The 17,018-nt window shown below is 47.4% G+C and overlaps 2 protein-coding genes across 3 annotated transcripts in view; both read left to right on the top strand.

Moving 5' to 3' along the window:
* The window catches only part of MND1 (meiotic nuclear divisions 1), a 50,142-nt gene extending 49,431 nt beyond the window's left edge, over positions 1–711 (top strand). For both annotated transcript variants that reach the window (XR_007631800.1, XR_007631801.1), the window contains one exon: positions 404–711. The gene's annotated coding sequence lies outside the window, so the exon portion shown is untranslated. The remainder of the gene's footprint in view (positions 1–403) is intronic.
* Positions 712–13,467: 12,756 nt separating this feature from the next.
* TMEM131L (transmembrane 131 like) overlaps positions 13,468–17,018 on the top strand; it is a 79,283-nt gene continuing 75,732 nt past the window's right edge. The window contains 3 exon segments of the mRNA XM_050338007.1: positions 13,468–13,591; positions 13,900–13,941; positions 13,944–13,969. Of these exon segments, the coding sequence (XP_050193964.1) occupies positions 13,468–13,591; positions 13,900–13,941; positions 13,944–13,969 (192 nt within the window).

Raw genomic sequence — 17,018 nt, 5'->3', positions numbered from 1 at the left:
CTTTTTAGGAATCCCTCTGCTCAGCCTAGTAAAATTCGCTTTTTGCTTGAACCCTGCTCAACTCTAGGGAATCAGGATTCTTATCTTCATTCACCTCCACCAAGTGTGACCAGGGTGTCACCCCCACAATTTCCTCCTCCCACTCCTTTCTGCCTTTTGAATTTAAATCACTACTTTTCACTTCAGGGATAAAAATCTGTGAGATCCACGCTCCAGAATTCCTTGGCGTGTGGCTTCCATCTTATCTCTTGGCTAAAACTTGAATTGCACCTGATTTTTATCAAAACAGAATAACTTTGCTGGAGCGCTCTCTGCAGCGGGCCTGGGAGGAGGCAATGCAATGCAGGATGCTGCTGGATATCGCGCTTCTGGCCTTTCCCTCAGTGCTCATTTCTTTTTACAGCTGGGCCCCAGGATGCGTTTCAGCCAGAGCACTTGATGCCAAGGCAGAGCCCAGTAATCTGCAGTACAGTGTGGAGCTTCTCTCGAGGAAAACTTGTGATTGCTCAGAGATTAGTCATGCAGAGACTCTGCGAACAAGCCTGGAACTCTACGTGTTTTGTAATGTCTTGCTGCAGAAACAGCTGTCGTGTGTCAAAGTGAGATGCGAGATGCAGCTTTAGCCTGCTGTGAAGAAAAGGAGCTCACTCTGCAGCATCAGGCGGCTTCAAGACTGAAGAGCTTTTGTGGAAAAATGTGCTTCGGTCAAACACCACTTGAAGCACAGTGGCATTTCAGCCTAGCCTCTGGAAGGGACCAGCCTGAGCATATCGTTCCACGAGCATCATAAAAAGTATTGCTATTTTTTTTTCCTTGAAATTAATTACATTTTACTTATACCTCCATCTTACCTGCAAAGTAAGGGAAAGATCTTACTCCACAGTGCAGTTGCTCAACAGAAGTTTTCTTGGCATGCTTTAAACACTATGCAGTCTCTTTTGCCCCTGGCCCTCAAGCAGGTTATTGAGCATTTTTCAGCATCTGCCTGGACATCCCTAGGGCTTTGGAGTACAGCTGTGCTAAATGCCACGTGAGGCATTTGGGCATCTGTATCTCTTCAGAGTTTTTCAGGAGACCAAGTTCCTTCTTAAATCACTGGGAGCCTAAAAATTTGTCTGAGTTAGTCTCAGGTCTCTTTGCTGTGGTTATTGGATGAATTAAAGTAAATAAGGGAGATTTTGTGAGGGTTTTTTTCACTTAAGCTTTCCATTGTTAAAGATTGCAGGATTGTAAATCATCCTTTACTGCAGGAGCAATTGAGCCTGTTTCTGGATTCAGCAGGAGTACTCAAACTAGATGAATGCCATTTTGCATACTACAGTTTTCAGAGCCTAAAATACCTTGTATAGCATCTGAGGTCTCAACAGAGACTGGCAGTAAAGCAAGTTTGTTTTTTGTTCTGAATAACTGCTTTTGGAATTGACAGAAATCTCATGTTCTTTTTTTCAGTTTGAGAATCATTCTCATCCACATTTAATGCTTTTGAAGGGTGGATGCATAATTTTCAACTATTTAAAACAGAAAATAAATCAAGTTTCAAGTTTAGTCCATTGTGCTTTTTTCCCTTGTTTTCTTGATTGGAATGTGTGGGTTTCCCAGTAGAGTTAGAGGTGAGTTAGCACTCTTTTCCTTGAGAAAGTTGCATTAAGCATCTTGTTTTCACATACTCATCATGCTAAATATAATAAAGAAAATCTTCTGAATTTTTCCCAAATGGATGGAACTGAATGCTTAGAATTGGTTAAAACAAAGAAAGAGAGTCCAACTCTCCTGCTGAAGACTGATGAGTTGGCGTAAAACCTAGATGTATCCTTTTGTAGGTTGAGTTAGAGTATGTCCAAGCAAACTCTTACCTCTGGTTCCTAGGACTATGATTCTGTTTGATTTCTGTTTTTTTATTCATGTTACTTCATGTTTTTCTGGTTACTTACACAAAAAAATGACCTTTTAGAAATATCAGCTGTTCTCCTTGCTATTGTACATCATACTAGGATATAAATATATAAAAAATTTCAGAACATTTTCTCCTATGACTTTTTTGACTTTTCAGGTTTTTCTTTTTTTTTTTTTTTTTTTTGGTGAAGTGATTACTTAATGAATACATTTAATTGGTTTTGATCATCCATAACAGTACAGCCACAGACAAATCCAAGTAATCCAAGTAGTGAGGCACCAATTCAGAAGTCTGCATTGAGTAGTGATCTGCTTCTTTATATGCTCAATTAAGAGCAAATAGAATATGTCAACAGACAATATAATTCCTTTAAGCAGTATTTTTAGCTTGAGTGGTAACATGGGTTTACATCTGTTTGGTTTACTCTCCCTGTCTGTCTCTGTAGTCCTCTAGTTCATTCTCTTTACACGTGGCAATTACCGGACCACAAATGTATTTTCAGGCTGAACCTTTCACCCTTTTTTGCTGTAGGAAAAACAGTTACATCCCTCTTCTTGGTGTTTCAGGGAATCATGGTAGTGATTAAATTGCCTCTTGAGATTCCTACACTAACAGTTTTTAGCATAACTGTAAAAGAATATTATTAGCATTGGTTGTACTTAATGATTCAAAGTCTTTAACCTAACTATAAACGTGAAAAAAAAAAGTCAGTTGGTAAGTTTTGGTTGTTTTTTGTTTTTTATTGTACTGATGAGTGCACACATATGTGCTCCTGGACCTTAAGAGCTTGGAGACTGAGAACAAGGTACTGGGGTTACCCCCATGCACTTAAAAATGGGTTTGCAGTACCTTGACCTGAGACTGTGTGACTGATGAACCACCTCTCCATAGCATGAAGCACCCGGAGGGAAAACATGAGCAGATGTTGGCTTTGTGGCATTTGGGCTTCTCCTCATGTCAGATACAGGGCTTTGGGCAGCTGCATGGTGCTGCAGGCAGGCTGCTGGAGCAGTGCTGGATAATGCCTGGGGGGAATCAAGCCTATTCATTGGGATTCTATCCTGGTTTTTTTTCTTACAAGGCTGAGATGAAGCTGCTAAACTGAGCAATGTCAGTGGTGAGCAAGGAAAAGACAGGTGGCCCCACAGACCTCAGGACGCAGCTCTAATAAGCTTGCACTGTATTTCTGGCTGGGTTTATTTTGAATTTCCTACTTAATAACTGAATAGATCTTCAAGTTGGAACAAAACTGAGAGTGACAGGACCCTCAGCACCCTCCAGAGCTTCAGCAGGGGTGCTCATCTGTGGCCTCACACATACGCAGGGCAGGGCAGAGGAGAGACACGGCACCCTCTGGCAGGGACTTGAGACCCTCTGGGACTTGCAAGGGGAGTGTGTGCTGTGCCTTGGTGGGGCAGGAGTGCACACAGCTGCAGGACGCTGTATCATCACCAGGCAGCCTCCATATGCCTCTCTCTCCTACTCCTCAAAAAATTAATACACTTAAAAATAGTTTAGCTGCAGAGATGCACTGAGAATTTGCTTAGTTTAAATGAACTGGTGCAGGGACTATAGCCCCATCTGGGGTTAAACAGGGCATGTATTGTTGCCTGTCTTTTTACATCTGGGAATAAGCTTGTAGCTTGTTAACAGTACCTAGCAAGTGGGAGAAGAAAAGTGGCCTTAAACCCAACTCTGGCAAGGAGAAAAATCAAATGGAAAATATGCATTTTTAATACGCCACTGGGTAAGTATATAATAGTAGAACAACATTCGTTGTAACCTGATATCCCTCAGGAATGAGGGAAAAGCTGACTGCTTGCTCCACTGAGCCAAAAAATAAGAAAACATGTAAGTGCAAGTGTGTAGTCAGCAGCATAAGGAATAATTTTGGCTTCAGAAAGCCGAGAGCAAAGCTGGAGTGTTGAATGTTAAAAGGCTAACAGTTTTACATAGAAACACAACTTATTATTTGCAACCTATTTGAAGGCTTTTTCCAGTGTCCTAAAGAAAGTCCAGATCCTTCTGCATTTATCCAGCCATGAGAGAGCTATTTTGGCAGAATCTAAGGAGGTATTTCATGTTAGCCATCTTCTGATTTCTTGCTGGAAACTAAACAGATTTTGGATGTAAAAATGCAATTCATTACTTTAACCTAAATGCATTTCTTGGGGCAGATGTGTTGTTTTCAGATGTTTTATCAAGCCCTTTAGAACAGCTCCACAGTTGCATTTCATTTGAGTGCCACTCAGCATACACAATAGGTTTGGAAAAGCGACCCTGCATGGCCTTTCAGGCACCTGGCAGAGTACGTTTTTCGCACAGCATGCGGAGAATTAAGCATCCAGCTCCTGTGGCTGACGATGCGCACGGCTTCTCATCCAGGCTGTGCTGGAGCTGTACCGCTTCCTGTCCAGCTGTGAGTGCCATGCCACTGGGAATAGCTGGTGAGCAAAGGGCCACAGCCCCTGGGATGTCAGTACAGCAGCTGAACGTGTGCACATCCCTGGGGAATGGGCAAAGGTGCTGTGAGGTGAAGACCTGTGCATCAAAAATACGCTCCCATAAGGAACTGAAAGTACCTGCAATTATTTGGAAGGAGGCTGTACAGTATCTGTCATTTTCAAAAGACAATGATGGCAATTACAGTTGCAGGGAATTGCAGATGTTCTGTGAAAAGAAATGAACAAGCCTAAAATTGCTTTCTGAGAAATAAGTCTTCAAGATTTCCAAATCACCTGATTTTTCTGCAGTGCTTTTCTAGGCAGTATTTGAAAGTGGATTAGAGAATCGTAAATACCAAGGCTGATCCCTGACTGTAGGGATAAGAGAAAAAAATTGCTCTTTGGGCTCTTCCTAGTGCAGCCTGCTCCCCCCAGTGCTCTGTGATCTGCCACATGGCAAGGGCTTCTGCAGAGACTCCTTCAGCAATCAGACCATTTCAGGTGAGGAGGGTGATGTGGCTTCTGTCCCAGGACAAGGCGTTACTTCCCCACCCTTCCTTGGCTGAGCTGTCTGTGGGTATCACTCACTTTCAGGTCAGGAGGGTGGGGGGTTCCCATATGTTTTGTGTCCTTTGCGGAATGCCTAGGATTTTTCTGCTTTGTATGGTATAGGTATCCAGAAAGGACTGTTGTTGATGCTGTGGGTTGAACTGGGGATCCATCACCCTTCCTCTCTCTATGTCAGATGAGTTGTACTACTCTAACTTATCCTGTCATCCACCCCACTACTCCCCATGCAGCCTGGGTGCAAGGCGGTGACCCTCCTCCTCCCCCATTAAAACCAGCCCTGACATGAGTACTATCAAATGCCAATGCTTTGGGGTAGTCAGGGCAGCTTTGCAATAGCATTCCCTGTCCTCAGGGAGGGATTTATTTTCTTCCTTGTAATACTGTCGCTTTTCCCTAAAGGATTACCCCCTCACTTATTTGCTGAAAGAGCGAGGTGCTGGGGAAGGGCCCTTGGTGAGAAGCTGATGGCTGCAGCCACACGGGTTGTCTGCAAAGAGGCGAGTGCCCAGTCCAGTTGTGCCCAGAGGTGATGCCTCTTCTTAGCAGCTCCAGGGAGCCTGGCTCCAGCTGGAGATGCCTGTGCATCTTGATGCCCTGGCACCGAGGTAGGCAGCAGCCAGCTCCCTGGGTTCTTTGTGGGTATTAAAAAAAGAGGTGGCCTTAAGGCTGTGGCATGAAAAATCCCTGGTACTTCACAAACTGTGCACATTACGTTGTTTTTCTAGGTTACCTAAATTTTCCCCTCAGTTTCAGATGGAAGTGAAACTCTTATGTGCTGTCAAAACTGGCAGGGAGGTGGCAGGGAGGGGGGAAGGATAATTTTGCACAGCAGCATCTTGTTTTCAAACGGGTTATTTGATCAAGTAACTGCAACTTGCAGGTTTCCAGTTGCTCCCCTAGCTGCCCTCTGGCCCGTACCATGAAAGAAATAAACACATTCAACTTCTTTTTGTTGCAAGAGAACATCTGTGACCCATTAACATCAGATCCTGGGCTGCGCAGCCAGCTTGGAATCGTAGTTTGGGCAAATTTGCCATTTACTTCTCCAGGAGTTTGGCATTGCTGTTCTCTAATATGTTATCAGCGTGTTTATTTTTGTTATAGTAACACTTTAGGACGTAAAAGTGAGCTACAACAATATTTTACTGTGTTTTAGTCAGCCTCTAACAGTAGTGTTTCCAATTTGGGTGTATTTTGAAATTTTTTTTACTTTCACGCTGTGTTTTTTTCAATGTTATCAGAGCATCTTCCTTCCTCAGGAGTATCTGCACACATGTAGAACTACTGCATCCTTGACAGTTAAGCTTTTTTCTGACATATTATGGTACTAAACTGATTCTGGTTGCTTTACACTTCGACCAGGCTTTAACCCTTTGGGCTAAAATTTCCCATACCCATTACCCGTCTCCAACTAATTTATTTTCATTATTTTCATTTGCAGTGAAAAACGGCTCCACCAGACTGAGGACTGAGGTCAAATAAGACTACACTTTACCCCCATTAAAACCTTCTACAGCTGTTGAAGTTGAAAGAGCCACGTGGTAAATCTGCCGTGGCTCACGATATCTCCTTTTCCAGTCCATTGAGCTTTGCCGGCAGCTGCGCCCCGATGAACTACTGTGGTCTTGCGAATGAGATGTAGCCTGTGAGACAAGACGTGACTCTCCAAGCGCTGGCAAGGTGTGCCCAGCTTCTATGGAATGCCCAGCATTTGTCATGCTGTGAAATCCTGTTTCACTGTTTTATTTCTGAACCTGTTCAGGCACCATGGCTTTTTACAAAGCTGGTATCTATTACACCTGTTTGCTACAGACTGTCCTGTCAATCTACCTGTGGGCATCCTGTACCTGACTTGATCCATAAGGTCCTGTTTTACATGGATCATTCCTGTTTTTGTGTGGGTCTCCCTCTGTTTGTCATTCTCTGTGGTGATGGAGAGGTTGCTGCCAGTGGCTGAGCACCGGGGGTTTTGCTGGGAAAGCCCTATGAGGCAGGAGAAGGAATTTGTTCCACTGCAGCCAGAGGATGCATGTGACCCTTCATCGCCTGAGTGAGGTGACATGGGTAGGGTGGATGCTTATTTCTGGGACTCGAGGGAACGTTTTCCTCTTGCATTTAGATCTTACTGATGCAGTTTAGTGCTGTAGTTTTACAAATTACATGCCCTTGCCTAGAAACGGTGACAGGTGGGGTTGTACATTGAAAAATGAGTGCCTGTTGGGAAAGCACAATTTTACTGATGCTTGTTTTGCTGCTCCTTCCCTTAGCTCATAGGTAGTGTAGTTCTGCATTAAATGCTGCCTTTTGCTCAGTCCAGGGATGTGCAAACCGCTTACCCCAGCGCGGTGCTGCAGGACGGGAGAGTTGCAGAAGCTGGACCTCTCCTGGAGGCATGGCTGCTGCATCACCCCTTGTTTTTACTGTGTGTGCTCCTACCCTTGCTTTCTTTTATTCATAACAGCTTAGAGACACACATAGCAGTGGCTTAGAAATCATTCCAGAACGAGAGAATAAATATGCACAGGTACAAATCTCAAAGGCAGGAAAAAATTAAGGATGCTTTTCTTCCCCTCGGTCCAGGCATGACCTTCAGCAATAGAAACTCCATGTGTGCCCCAGATTTTCTGCTCCCCCACTTTTTCATGCCTAGGTACTGCCAGGCTCTCAGAGCAGAGTGTCATGTTTTCTACATGATGCCATCACTTCAAACTGTGCAGTGAACTCATGGGTTTAGGGAGTCCAGCATCATTGTCTCTGAAGCTTTCAAAGCTTCGCTTTAGTTTTAAATGCCTCTTTAAGCACAGACAATGCTCCAACAGGCTTGCTGAAACTAAATGAAGCTTATAAAGCTTTGAACGCTATTGTAACATGGTGGGTCCCGCAGGAGACTGCAAAATCCTGCTGTGTGCAAGGATCCACCACGCTTTCAAGTGGATGCAGTGTATGTGCTAAAAAATGTAGGCAGAGCAGGGCAAGGAAAGGACAGAGCATGTCAGCATATTTTTTTAATTACCTAGCATTTGATTGATACTACAGTGAACATTTTTATTTTGAAAAGCAATGTTACCATTATCCTTTCTTTAGTACACAGAGGAGTTTGGGATATATATATATACACTCGAGATTCCAGAGCAAGTGGCTTTTTTTTTAATAGATTGCCTAACCATACTATTTTTCTTATCAATCTTTCATAAACTGCATCATTATAATAACTTAATATTGTCCTACATTCATCAAGTCTTCTGTGTGATCATAAAACAAGCAAAGATGCTTGTTTTACCATGCAGATTTTTTCAATGAAAAATGCATGAGAAGAAGATAAATGAAAAAAAGTAGGCCAGGTAAGTACCCTATTTTTCTGTCTGTGTTAAATCACAGCCTAGAAAGTCAAAGAGAACTGGCAAAAATTCTGCTTAGAAACAAGAGCTCGATGTTTGTTATCCGCGGTAATGAGTACGGTGTCATTAACAGCTTATTGGGGCAGTGCCGCTGCCTGTTCGCTTTCCCGTCCTCAAAGAGGCGATGGATGGGCTGCTGACCCAGATTGGGCGCGTAAGATGAGAGCGATTCCTCCCTGACAAGCCCCAACAGTGACAACTGGTCATTAATTGTAAAAATTCTGCCAGCGTGTGGTTTTAGAAACAATTTGTACTTCTTTAATTACGCTGCCAGGGCAGGCTTTGTCCCAGACACTCTTATCAGGCTGAATTAGTCTTTTAAAGAATTAGGCTCAGCCCAGCTCGAGCTGCACTCACCATCTTCGCTAAAAATCTTTGCTAGGAATGGGGGGGGTGGGGATGCAGTGGGGGAGTGCACAACAGTAATTGTCACCAGAAGGAAGAGAGAAACGCTTGTTCCTGAAATGTTTTATTATTCTAATGATGCAGAGGGGCCCCGACAGAGATCGCAGCCCTGCTCTGCCGGGAGTTACACAAACACTGAGGTGCAAGGAGAGTCCTTGCTCCCAGAACGCTGGCTGGCTAAGCAAGGCAGTGGGGCAAACGCCAGGGAGAAAAGAGGGGGCCGCTTATCTTCAGTTGTAACAAGGAACTGAGCACAGACATTTATGGCTGTGCCCTGCCAGGCCCTCTCTCACTACTTTTTTTCCCCCTCCCCTTTTTTTCACCCATGAGCTGCTCTTTGGGGAACACATAATCCTATGGCAGAGGTTGGTAGGAGCTGGCTTGCCTTGGGTGGCATTGAGCCCCTGGTGACCTGTCTGGTCACCTGGCGGTGGGTGTTTGTGGAAAGGCTGCCCCTTTGGGGAAGAATGAGCTAGCTGGGCAAGGAGATGACCCAAGTGGAGGTGTTAATCCACTCTCCATCTCTCTTTGGGATTTGTAGCCTTATTGGGGGGACTGGTTGTTGCTGCACTTGCTGATAAGGCTGGCCCCGGGCGTGTGGGGCGGGTGTGGGTATGTACAGCCATGGGGCTGATACAGCCATGGGGCTGATAAAGCAGAACCTGGCAAGGGAGGGAGGCCACTGAGAAGGGTGAGGAGAGGCCCTGAATTCCACTGGAGCCTGATGCAGACCCCAGGATGGGCACATTTCAGCTCATGCCAACAGGGCTTGCCAGTGCCGGTTTTCCAGCTGGGGATAGCAAGGTGAAGGTAACACTCCAGAGCAAGCCGACCACGTCCCTGCAGCTTTTAAAAAAAAATGTATATCACCTTTGGTGCAGACCATATCTCAAACTGCACCTAATGGAAACACCTAAATAGGTGACTTAATGTTAAGCATTGACTGCATATGGTGCAATACATGGCTGGAAATGAAATGATTGCATACTTCAATTAGCAAGGCTTCTGCTGGTCCCAGTTCCCCCAGAAATTAATTTTACCTAGTGTTTCTGTGAAGTTTCACATCTTTTTTGAATGGTAAGTAGCTATTCCCATGCTGCAAGTAATGGGGATTTGTAATGGCATTTAGGGCTGGATTAATTTCTGTGTGCTTTACGATTTGCAGAAGTTTACAGCGGTATCTCCAGACTGCTGTAGGTAAAGCTCAGCTCCTTTTCCTTGTAGTTCAAGGGCAAGGCAAACAATAAAAATAAATATTTCAGCAGCACATCCTAGTACTGAAAAAACAAGTCAAAGATTTTAAAGTATGACAGCACAGGGATTTGTTTTGCATGAATAGTAAGTACGTGTACAGCCTCAAAAGAATCTTCTCTATCTGGAAAACAGCATTATCAATAGGTCCGTGAGCTTTGGAAGAGCACTGGCATATTTGCAGGTATCTGGGGGTGCTGCACAGTCCTCACCAGGTTCATGTGTGGGACCATGCCCTTCCAGTGCGTCATGTGACAAGTTCTTCATCCAAATATTTTAGCGGTTGTTTGCTTTTCCAGGTCGAGTGGGGTGAATCTATTGGCTCTGGACTAGTGAGTAATTTCTGAGGAACAGAAGATTACCATGGTAGCCCATCAAAGAGGGCCAGCAGGGACATGCTGACAGACTTTGTTTCCCCCTGCGCACCAAGCTCCTCCTCACCAGTACAGGTCTGCAGCGAGACTAGAGGGGTGAGGTTGCTCTAAATAAAATGAAGCTGCGGCAGCGAGAAGGCGGCAAATGTAGGTCGGATGCAGTTGGAAAGCTGTCGGTGGCGGTGCTGATGTGCGCATAACCAGACAGTGAGGGATGTGGTGTTAGGGATGCCCAAGCTGCTTAAAGATGATGTGAGCAGAGAGCAGGGTTGCATTTCACATGCTGGCTCACTGCAGGCAGTGCTGTGGGCGAGGAGGAGCAACGCGGCCCCCGCCATGCTGTGGAGGGAGGCAAAGCCTGCCTGGGGGAGTGTGGGGCTGGCACCCGCTGTGCAGTGGTTAAGAGAAGAATGGGGCAGTGAGTGCTGCGAGACACGGGGCTCTCAGGGTATCCTCCTGGGCAACCAAGGCCGAAAGAAGCCTGGAGGAACCCAAGTATCCATTCTCATGATTATAGCCTTACCCAGGAGGAAAAGCTTTCCCCTCTGCTTCCCTCGTGTTCTGTCCACCCAGTGTCATCACTGACCTGTCCTCCCCTGTGCTCTCAGTGGTTGGTGACAGCTCTCCAGGTTTACCTGGGGCTGGCTCAGGAGCATTTCCATGTATATAATAGCAGGTATGTTTCATTTCATCTTACATATAAAGAACAGTCCCAAGCATATTTTGGTGATAAAGAGATGCACAGAGGCACAAGAGCAGGAATATAATTAGGTTGCCAGCTCCCATCTGATGTGTCTTACACAATATGTATCTGCCCATCCAGTCGCAACATCTGCATTATGGCCCTGATTTATTCCCACTCCTGCCTGTTGCATCTGTAAAAGCCTCCAGAAAGCAAAGTGTTCAGCTGTGCTGTTTAGTTGAGATGCTTCTACCATGGCTGCAGAAAGCCTCATTCCCCTTGCTCCCCAGCCTTTTCCAAAGCTGCAAACATGCCCCTTTCCATGGGCAAGGGGGAACTGTCATCCAGGTGAACCTTGTCCCAGCCTGGACTGCAGGTCAGACTACTTCTCTCGCCTAACATTTTTAAACTTGCTTAGCTAAACCAAGACCATCTAGGAGAGTTTCCCTCTAAACCCCTACCTATGAGCAGCCAGACACCCTCCTGCAGGCACTGAAAATGCAGTTGACTTTTAGACTCGGACAGGCAAATAATCATCAGCTCATGCAGATAGTGCTTTTTAAAAACTTGGCAAGAAAAAGCTAATAAGTTAAAATAAGGCCAGTCTACAGCTCTAACTATTCCAACTGGGACCAGTTGCAGTAGTGATGAGAACAGTTCCCTATTGCATGCACAGCATGTTTATGGTGCCATGCAGCCCTCGGGTGGGGTTGTCATATAGAGTTTATGCCATTATAATCCTCTTTTTCTGTAGAGCAGCTATTTAAGCACCTGTCCAAGCATAGATGCATGTTTGCAGACAGAGAAACATCCAACCATTCCTATTTTGAAAGGCTCTGTTTCTCTGCAAGCCCCAGGATTGCTCTAGGCAGAGGGGTGCCATGGTGTTCCTCTGCCCACATGTGGGAAAGCCCATGCAATTAGATTAAAGAGACAGGATTACAGGGTGGAAAACAAAAGACCCATCTAACTAGCAGAGAGCAGAAAAAACAGGGAAAGAGAAGTAAGCAAGAGGAGGCTGTGAGCAGGAGACAAGGCTGCATTGCTATATGTTGGCTGTTGTGCAACACTGAATGCCAAATTCTTTTCCTTTAGGGAAGGAGTCATCACTATGATTGTGGAGACCCATCCATGCCTGCATTCAAACCTGGATGGCCTCTGGGTGGGAAAAGCTTTTACAACCACTGAGCAGAGAGGGCATTGCGCAGCTGACCCCCTGCTGATGGGGACCAAGGTCACAAATGGCCTCATGTATTGTCTCAGTTCAGGAGTGAAAATGGATTTTGTCATTTGTTTGGCTTTATTTATGAGCCTTTGGTGCGCAAGCCCCATGTTGCCAGTGTTTATGTGAGTTACTACGAGCGATTGGTAAGGAGAGAACCAGACACCATTTTGGGGCTGTGAAAACCTAGCTAGCAGAGTATTTGCTTGCTTTTTCTCCTCAGGGTTTGCAGAACTAATTTAACTACTGTTTTTCCTGTAATTGAAGCACTTGAGTGTTTATGTTTTTTTGAGCAAAAAGGACAAGTGCTTTAAAATACGATTAGAAGGGTGTGTGAAATGCATGTTAAAACTGCATGACCTGTACAGCTATCTCTGGGGTCTGTTCTACACTTCTGTTTTATAAACACCCTGTAATTCCCTGAGAGACCCAACAAGCACCGTAACAGTTGCTTAAAACCAAACCGGATTTGAGCAGCAGCAGCAGCTATCCTCCAACACACAGCGCTGCCAAGGAAAGACAAATTAACCGTACTGGTGGCAAGAGTACTGAACAGGCTGCCCAGGGAGATCTCTGGAAACATTCAAACCCCACCTGGACACGTTCCTGTGTCACCTACTCTAGGTGACCCTGGCAGGGGGTTGAACTATATGATCTCCAGAAGGCCCTTTCAACCCTAACAGTTCTGTGCCATCTGCACTAGGGCCACCAGATCCGGGGGATTTTGGTTGCCTTTTTTCCTCCCCTCGCCCCTCTCTTCCCAGCTGCGCTCTCCCCTCCCACTTCGCGCCGCGTCACGGTTTTCTCCCTTCTCTCTTTTCAGGCTTTTTTTTCCCCCCTAAAAATCACGGGCAGCGCCGAGCCCCGGCGAGGTGACACCCCTACGGGCGCTAAGGGCGAGCGGGGAGGGAGGCTGGGGAGCTCGCGGTCCGGCTGCACGGCCGCCGCAACGCCAGCGATTCGGCATCACCTTTCCCCAGCGCCTCCCGCGTGTCCCTCTTGCTTTGCGGGGTGTGTGTGTGTGTATGGGGGGGGTGTTGCTGGGGGCCCCTGGAAGGCAGGTCGGATGGGTCACAGCGATGCTGGCGCGCCATGTGCGCGGCGCTGCGGGCGGGGCGGGGCGGGCGCAGCCGCGCTGCGGGCGGGGGCGGTGCCCGGTGCCCGCGGAGCCGCCCCTGCCGCCCGCCCGCCCCGCCCCAGCCGCAGCTCGGCGCGGCGCGGCTCGGCATGGCGGGGCTGCGCTTCCCGCAGCACGGCGGCTACTGCCGCGCGGCCGCGGCCATGAACCTCCTGCTCGGCGTCTTCCACGTCCTCCTGCCCTGCTTTCGCCCCGGGGAGGCGCAGGGACAAGGTGAGGGCGCCGGCGGGGCGAGGCGAGGCGGGGCGGGGGTGCCGGCGCTGCCCGCTCCGGGCTGGCGAGCGGGGCCGCCGCCCCCGCCGCCGTCCCTCGGGCGGCTGCCGCGGTGGCAGCCCGGGGACACAAAGGGAGCCGGGACGTGGCTCACCCCCGCCCCCCATCCCCAACCCCTCCTCAATTCCCTTCCTGCCGGCCCCGCGGTGCCCGGCCCGCCCCAGCGCGGGAGCCCCGGGCCGCCGCCTGCGGGCTCCGGCCGCTCGCCCCCGCCCATCCGCGGTTTGTCTCTCTCTCTGCCCCCGCAGCCATCGAGCCCATCCCCGGCGTGGTGGAGCTGTGGCAGGCCGAGGAGGGGAGCTCCTGCTGCCCGCCCAGGTGAGGGGGCGCGGGGGTGGGGGCGGTGGTGGGGCCGGGGCCGGTGCGGGTCCGTTCCGGGGTGTTGGGGCCCGGGGGCAGGCGCGGGGCCGGCGGGGCGGGGGCGGCCTCCCCTGCTACTGTCACGGCGCAGCCCCGTCCCAGCGGCCCCCCCACCCCGCGCCATCGGCGTGGTTGTTCGGCTTCATTTATTTTCTGTTTTGGTTTGGGTTTTTTTTCCCCCCTCTGTATTTTTTTTTTTTTTTTTTTAATAACGATTGCGTTTCTGCTCGGAACGCACTGGATGTGAGTATCGTGAATATGCACATGTTTGTATCTTAGGCCTGCTCAGGTGAAGCCATTTTTCCCCCCTCAAATGACACATCATTTGTGGTACCGTTCCTCTCGCCCTAGTGCATTTTTTTAGCCGTTTTCCTTGGACACTAACAATATTTGATAAATTCTGTGTTGGCGAGAGGGGCCAGTATAGTACAATGCCCGGCGGGGCTGGTGAGCGAGGAGTGGCGCTGGAAGCAGGGTCTGGAGTTAATGGCATTTGAGGCAGTCATTTAACTCGCACTGACGGACTCTGCCATATGTTGAGCTGGGCCTTCTAGACTTCAAGGCACCAGGCTCGTAAACGGGAGGGAGCAGTCCTTAGGGACATCATCTTATATGAGGGGCAAAAGAGGGTAATTTATTTGTCTTAAGCCAATATATCATTCTCTGTTTAGCACTCAGCTGTTGATAACCGCTAATGTTCAGGAAAAATAGCAGAAGTGCTGTTTCTTTCCTCAGCTAGCTAACAATTGGTGCTTCTTACCAGGGCCCATTAAATTTTGTGTTATGAAAGTATTTGCTATTGTATGTCTCAATAATTTTATAAAATACATATATTGCACTGTTCAGAATTTGCCTGGTGCAGATGTGGTAGTAGCTAAAGGAAGGTGTAGAGTCACTGTGCTTAGAGATGCTTAAGGAACTCAACCTTTTGCTTCTGTGTTCTTTACCTTGAAGACATTAATATGCATTAGATGTAGAATCGTGTAATGTAGTCATTTATAGCCTCTTCTCATAGTGAAGCTGCAACTGAGTGATGATGACGTGATGTTTACTTCCTGAGGAGATTAGGTCCTCTTGGAAAACACTTTGTTCTTGAGCATCCTCATAAAAACAAGCTTTAGCTGGGCTAAAGGAAAACCAGGCATGAATGACCTGTGAAGTTGGCATGGTTGACCATATGGTCTTGGTAAGTCCTTGTAGCAGTTGAAGAACAAGCTGAGGCTGCTGCTCCTCCACCATTTCTGTAGATGCTGGGTTAGGTGTGCAGGAAAGAAAGCAGGTCTTCTGAATTCAGCTGTGACAGAGCGAGAAGTAAAAATTGCGATAAGCTTGTTCAAATAGAAGGTTTAAAGCCATTTAAGCTAGTCTCTGAGTATTAGCGGTGCACTGTCTGTTTTGCATGGGTTTCCCCTCTGAGCTTGAGGACCGCAGCAGCATCTGACGCATCGGTGACTTCTCAAGCTGAAGCAGAAGAGTCTGGGTTCCTCAAACAGGTTTTAAGACCAAAATTTGGTTACAGGCCCAACACTGATGCCTGATTTTTTGTTCCCATGTGGGCTTGGGCTTTACCCAGCCCTTGTTGGACATGGGTCCTGTGGCCGCATTTGAAACCACCTTTTCCAGTTGTTGTGGGGAGGAGGAAAGGAGGCCTCCCTTTAGCTTTGCAGATGTGGCAAGGGACCCTTTTGACACTGCTTTCATGGAGTGGTGGCACTGATCTGCACTGGCAAGTCATGGCTTTTCTCTGGGGGCCTGAGGAGTCAAGGGCTGCTCACCCAGCCAGGATTCCCTGCCGTGCCTATGAGGTCGCAAAGGCACTTCAACATCATTGCCCTCCTCAGTCACCGTTCTGGGTTAGTGAGGGGCATCAGCAGAGAAGCCAGCATCAGTTCCTAAGATATGGGAAATCACATCATCTGTTAACATCTGATTGTCCTTTCTTTGTTAGAGGGATGCTGAAACTTGCAAGAGGTTTATTGCTTGTTGGTCTCCGCATTCCACTAAAAGAAATGGTCTGACTTACTGCTACAAGGAGGTTGTCCTTATCCTCTTTCTTGTAAGAGTAGACTTTCTCAGTTAAACTCTTGATGAGACTTGTTGCCCAGTGTTCGTGTATCACAGCAATGGTGAGGAAGAACTACCTTGTTTTTGTGTAGATAATAAATGTTGTTTGATAGGGAGTATCCAAGGGTTGCTTCATTCATGTGTTTGAAGACAGGTCTTGGGCAAGGCTGGGAATGGGAAGCATCCTGGCCCCTTGATTTGGTTCTTCCTGTTCTGTTTTGGAAGGAGTTTGACACAGGTGAGCGAGGATTTTTCCTGCCGAGGTGAAAAATTCAAGGAAGGAACCATGCATATTTCTCTCCTAAAGCATCTCCCTCCCGCCACTCTCAGCAGGAATATGGATTAGGTTGCCCTGTCTGCCAGCCCTTTTGCCTGTTCCTGGCGGGTTACCAATGCTGTCTGATGGATGTTTTTCTCTTTCTGTCATGGCTTTACACTATTATCTTATTTTCCATGCATCATCAGCTGCCTGCCTGTGACAGAGCAGTTTTGAGCATTCCTTGCTGCCTGCAGAATTTGGGGATGAAAGTTGGACGGATTGGTAACCCATTCAGCCATCCGGTTGCCTGCACATGCTTTTGTTCCAAGAGCATGAAGTGAATAAAGACATCGTGTTAAGGGGCGAGGGAGGGAAACAAAGCGTTTTAATATTTGTAGTTGCTTTCTAGGCCTTTCACAGCATCGCTTTGTCTACGTGAGCTGCATGAATTTGCATGCTGGAGCGCAGCCGCCCAGGGCCCCCGCTCCTCCACCCCGGTTGGTCCTTCTACCTTCTGTTTCCTCTTGCTTCCCTTTCATTGTTTGTGCTTCGCATGTGCCCCCTCCCAGCTTCCCTCTTACACGTATTTGTGCTTTTTCTTTTTTTTTTTTTCCCCTCATGCTTGTGATCTTTTGATTTCAGCTTCCTCTGAAGCCTGCAGAGCTGTTTGGGGATGGCTCACCT

Source organism: Myiozetetes cayanensis, unplaced genomic scaffold (genome assembly GCF_022539395.1).
Source record: "Myiozetetes cayanensis isolate MyiCay16 unplaced genomic scaffold, myiCay2020 scf7, whole genome shotgun sequence".
Taxonomy (NCBI): Eukaryota; Metazoa; Chordata; class Aves; order Passeriformes; family Tyrannidae; genus Myiozetetes; species Myiozetetes cayanensis.
The sequence above is the reverse complement of the archived record's forward strand: the minus strand, read 5'-3'. Positions and strand labels throughout refer to the sequence as shown.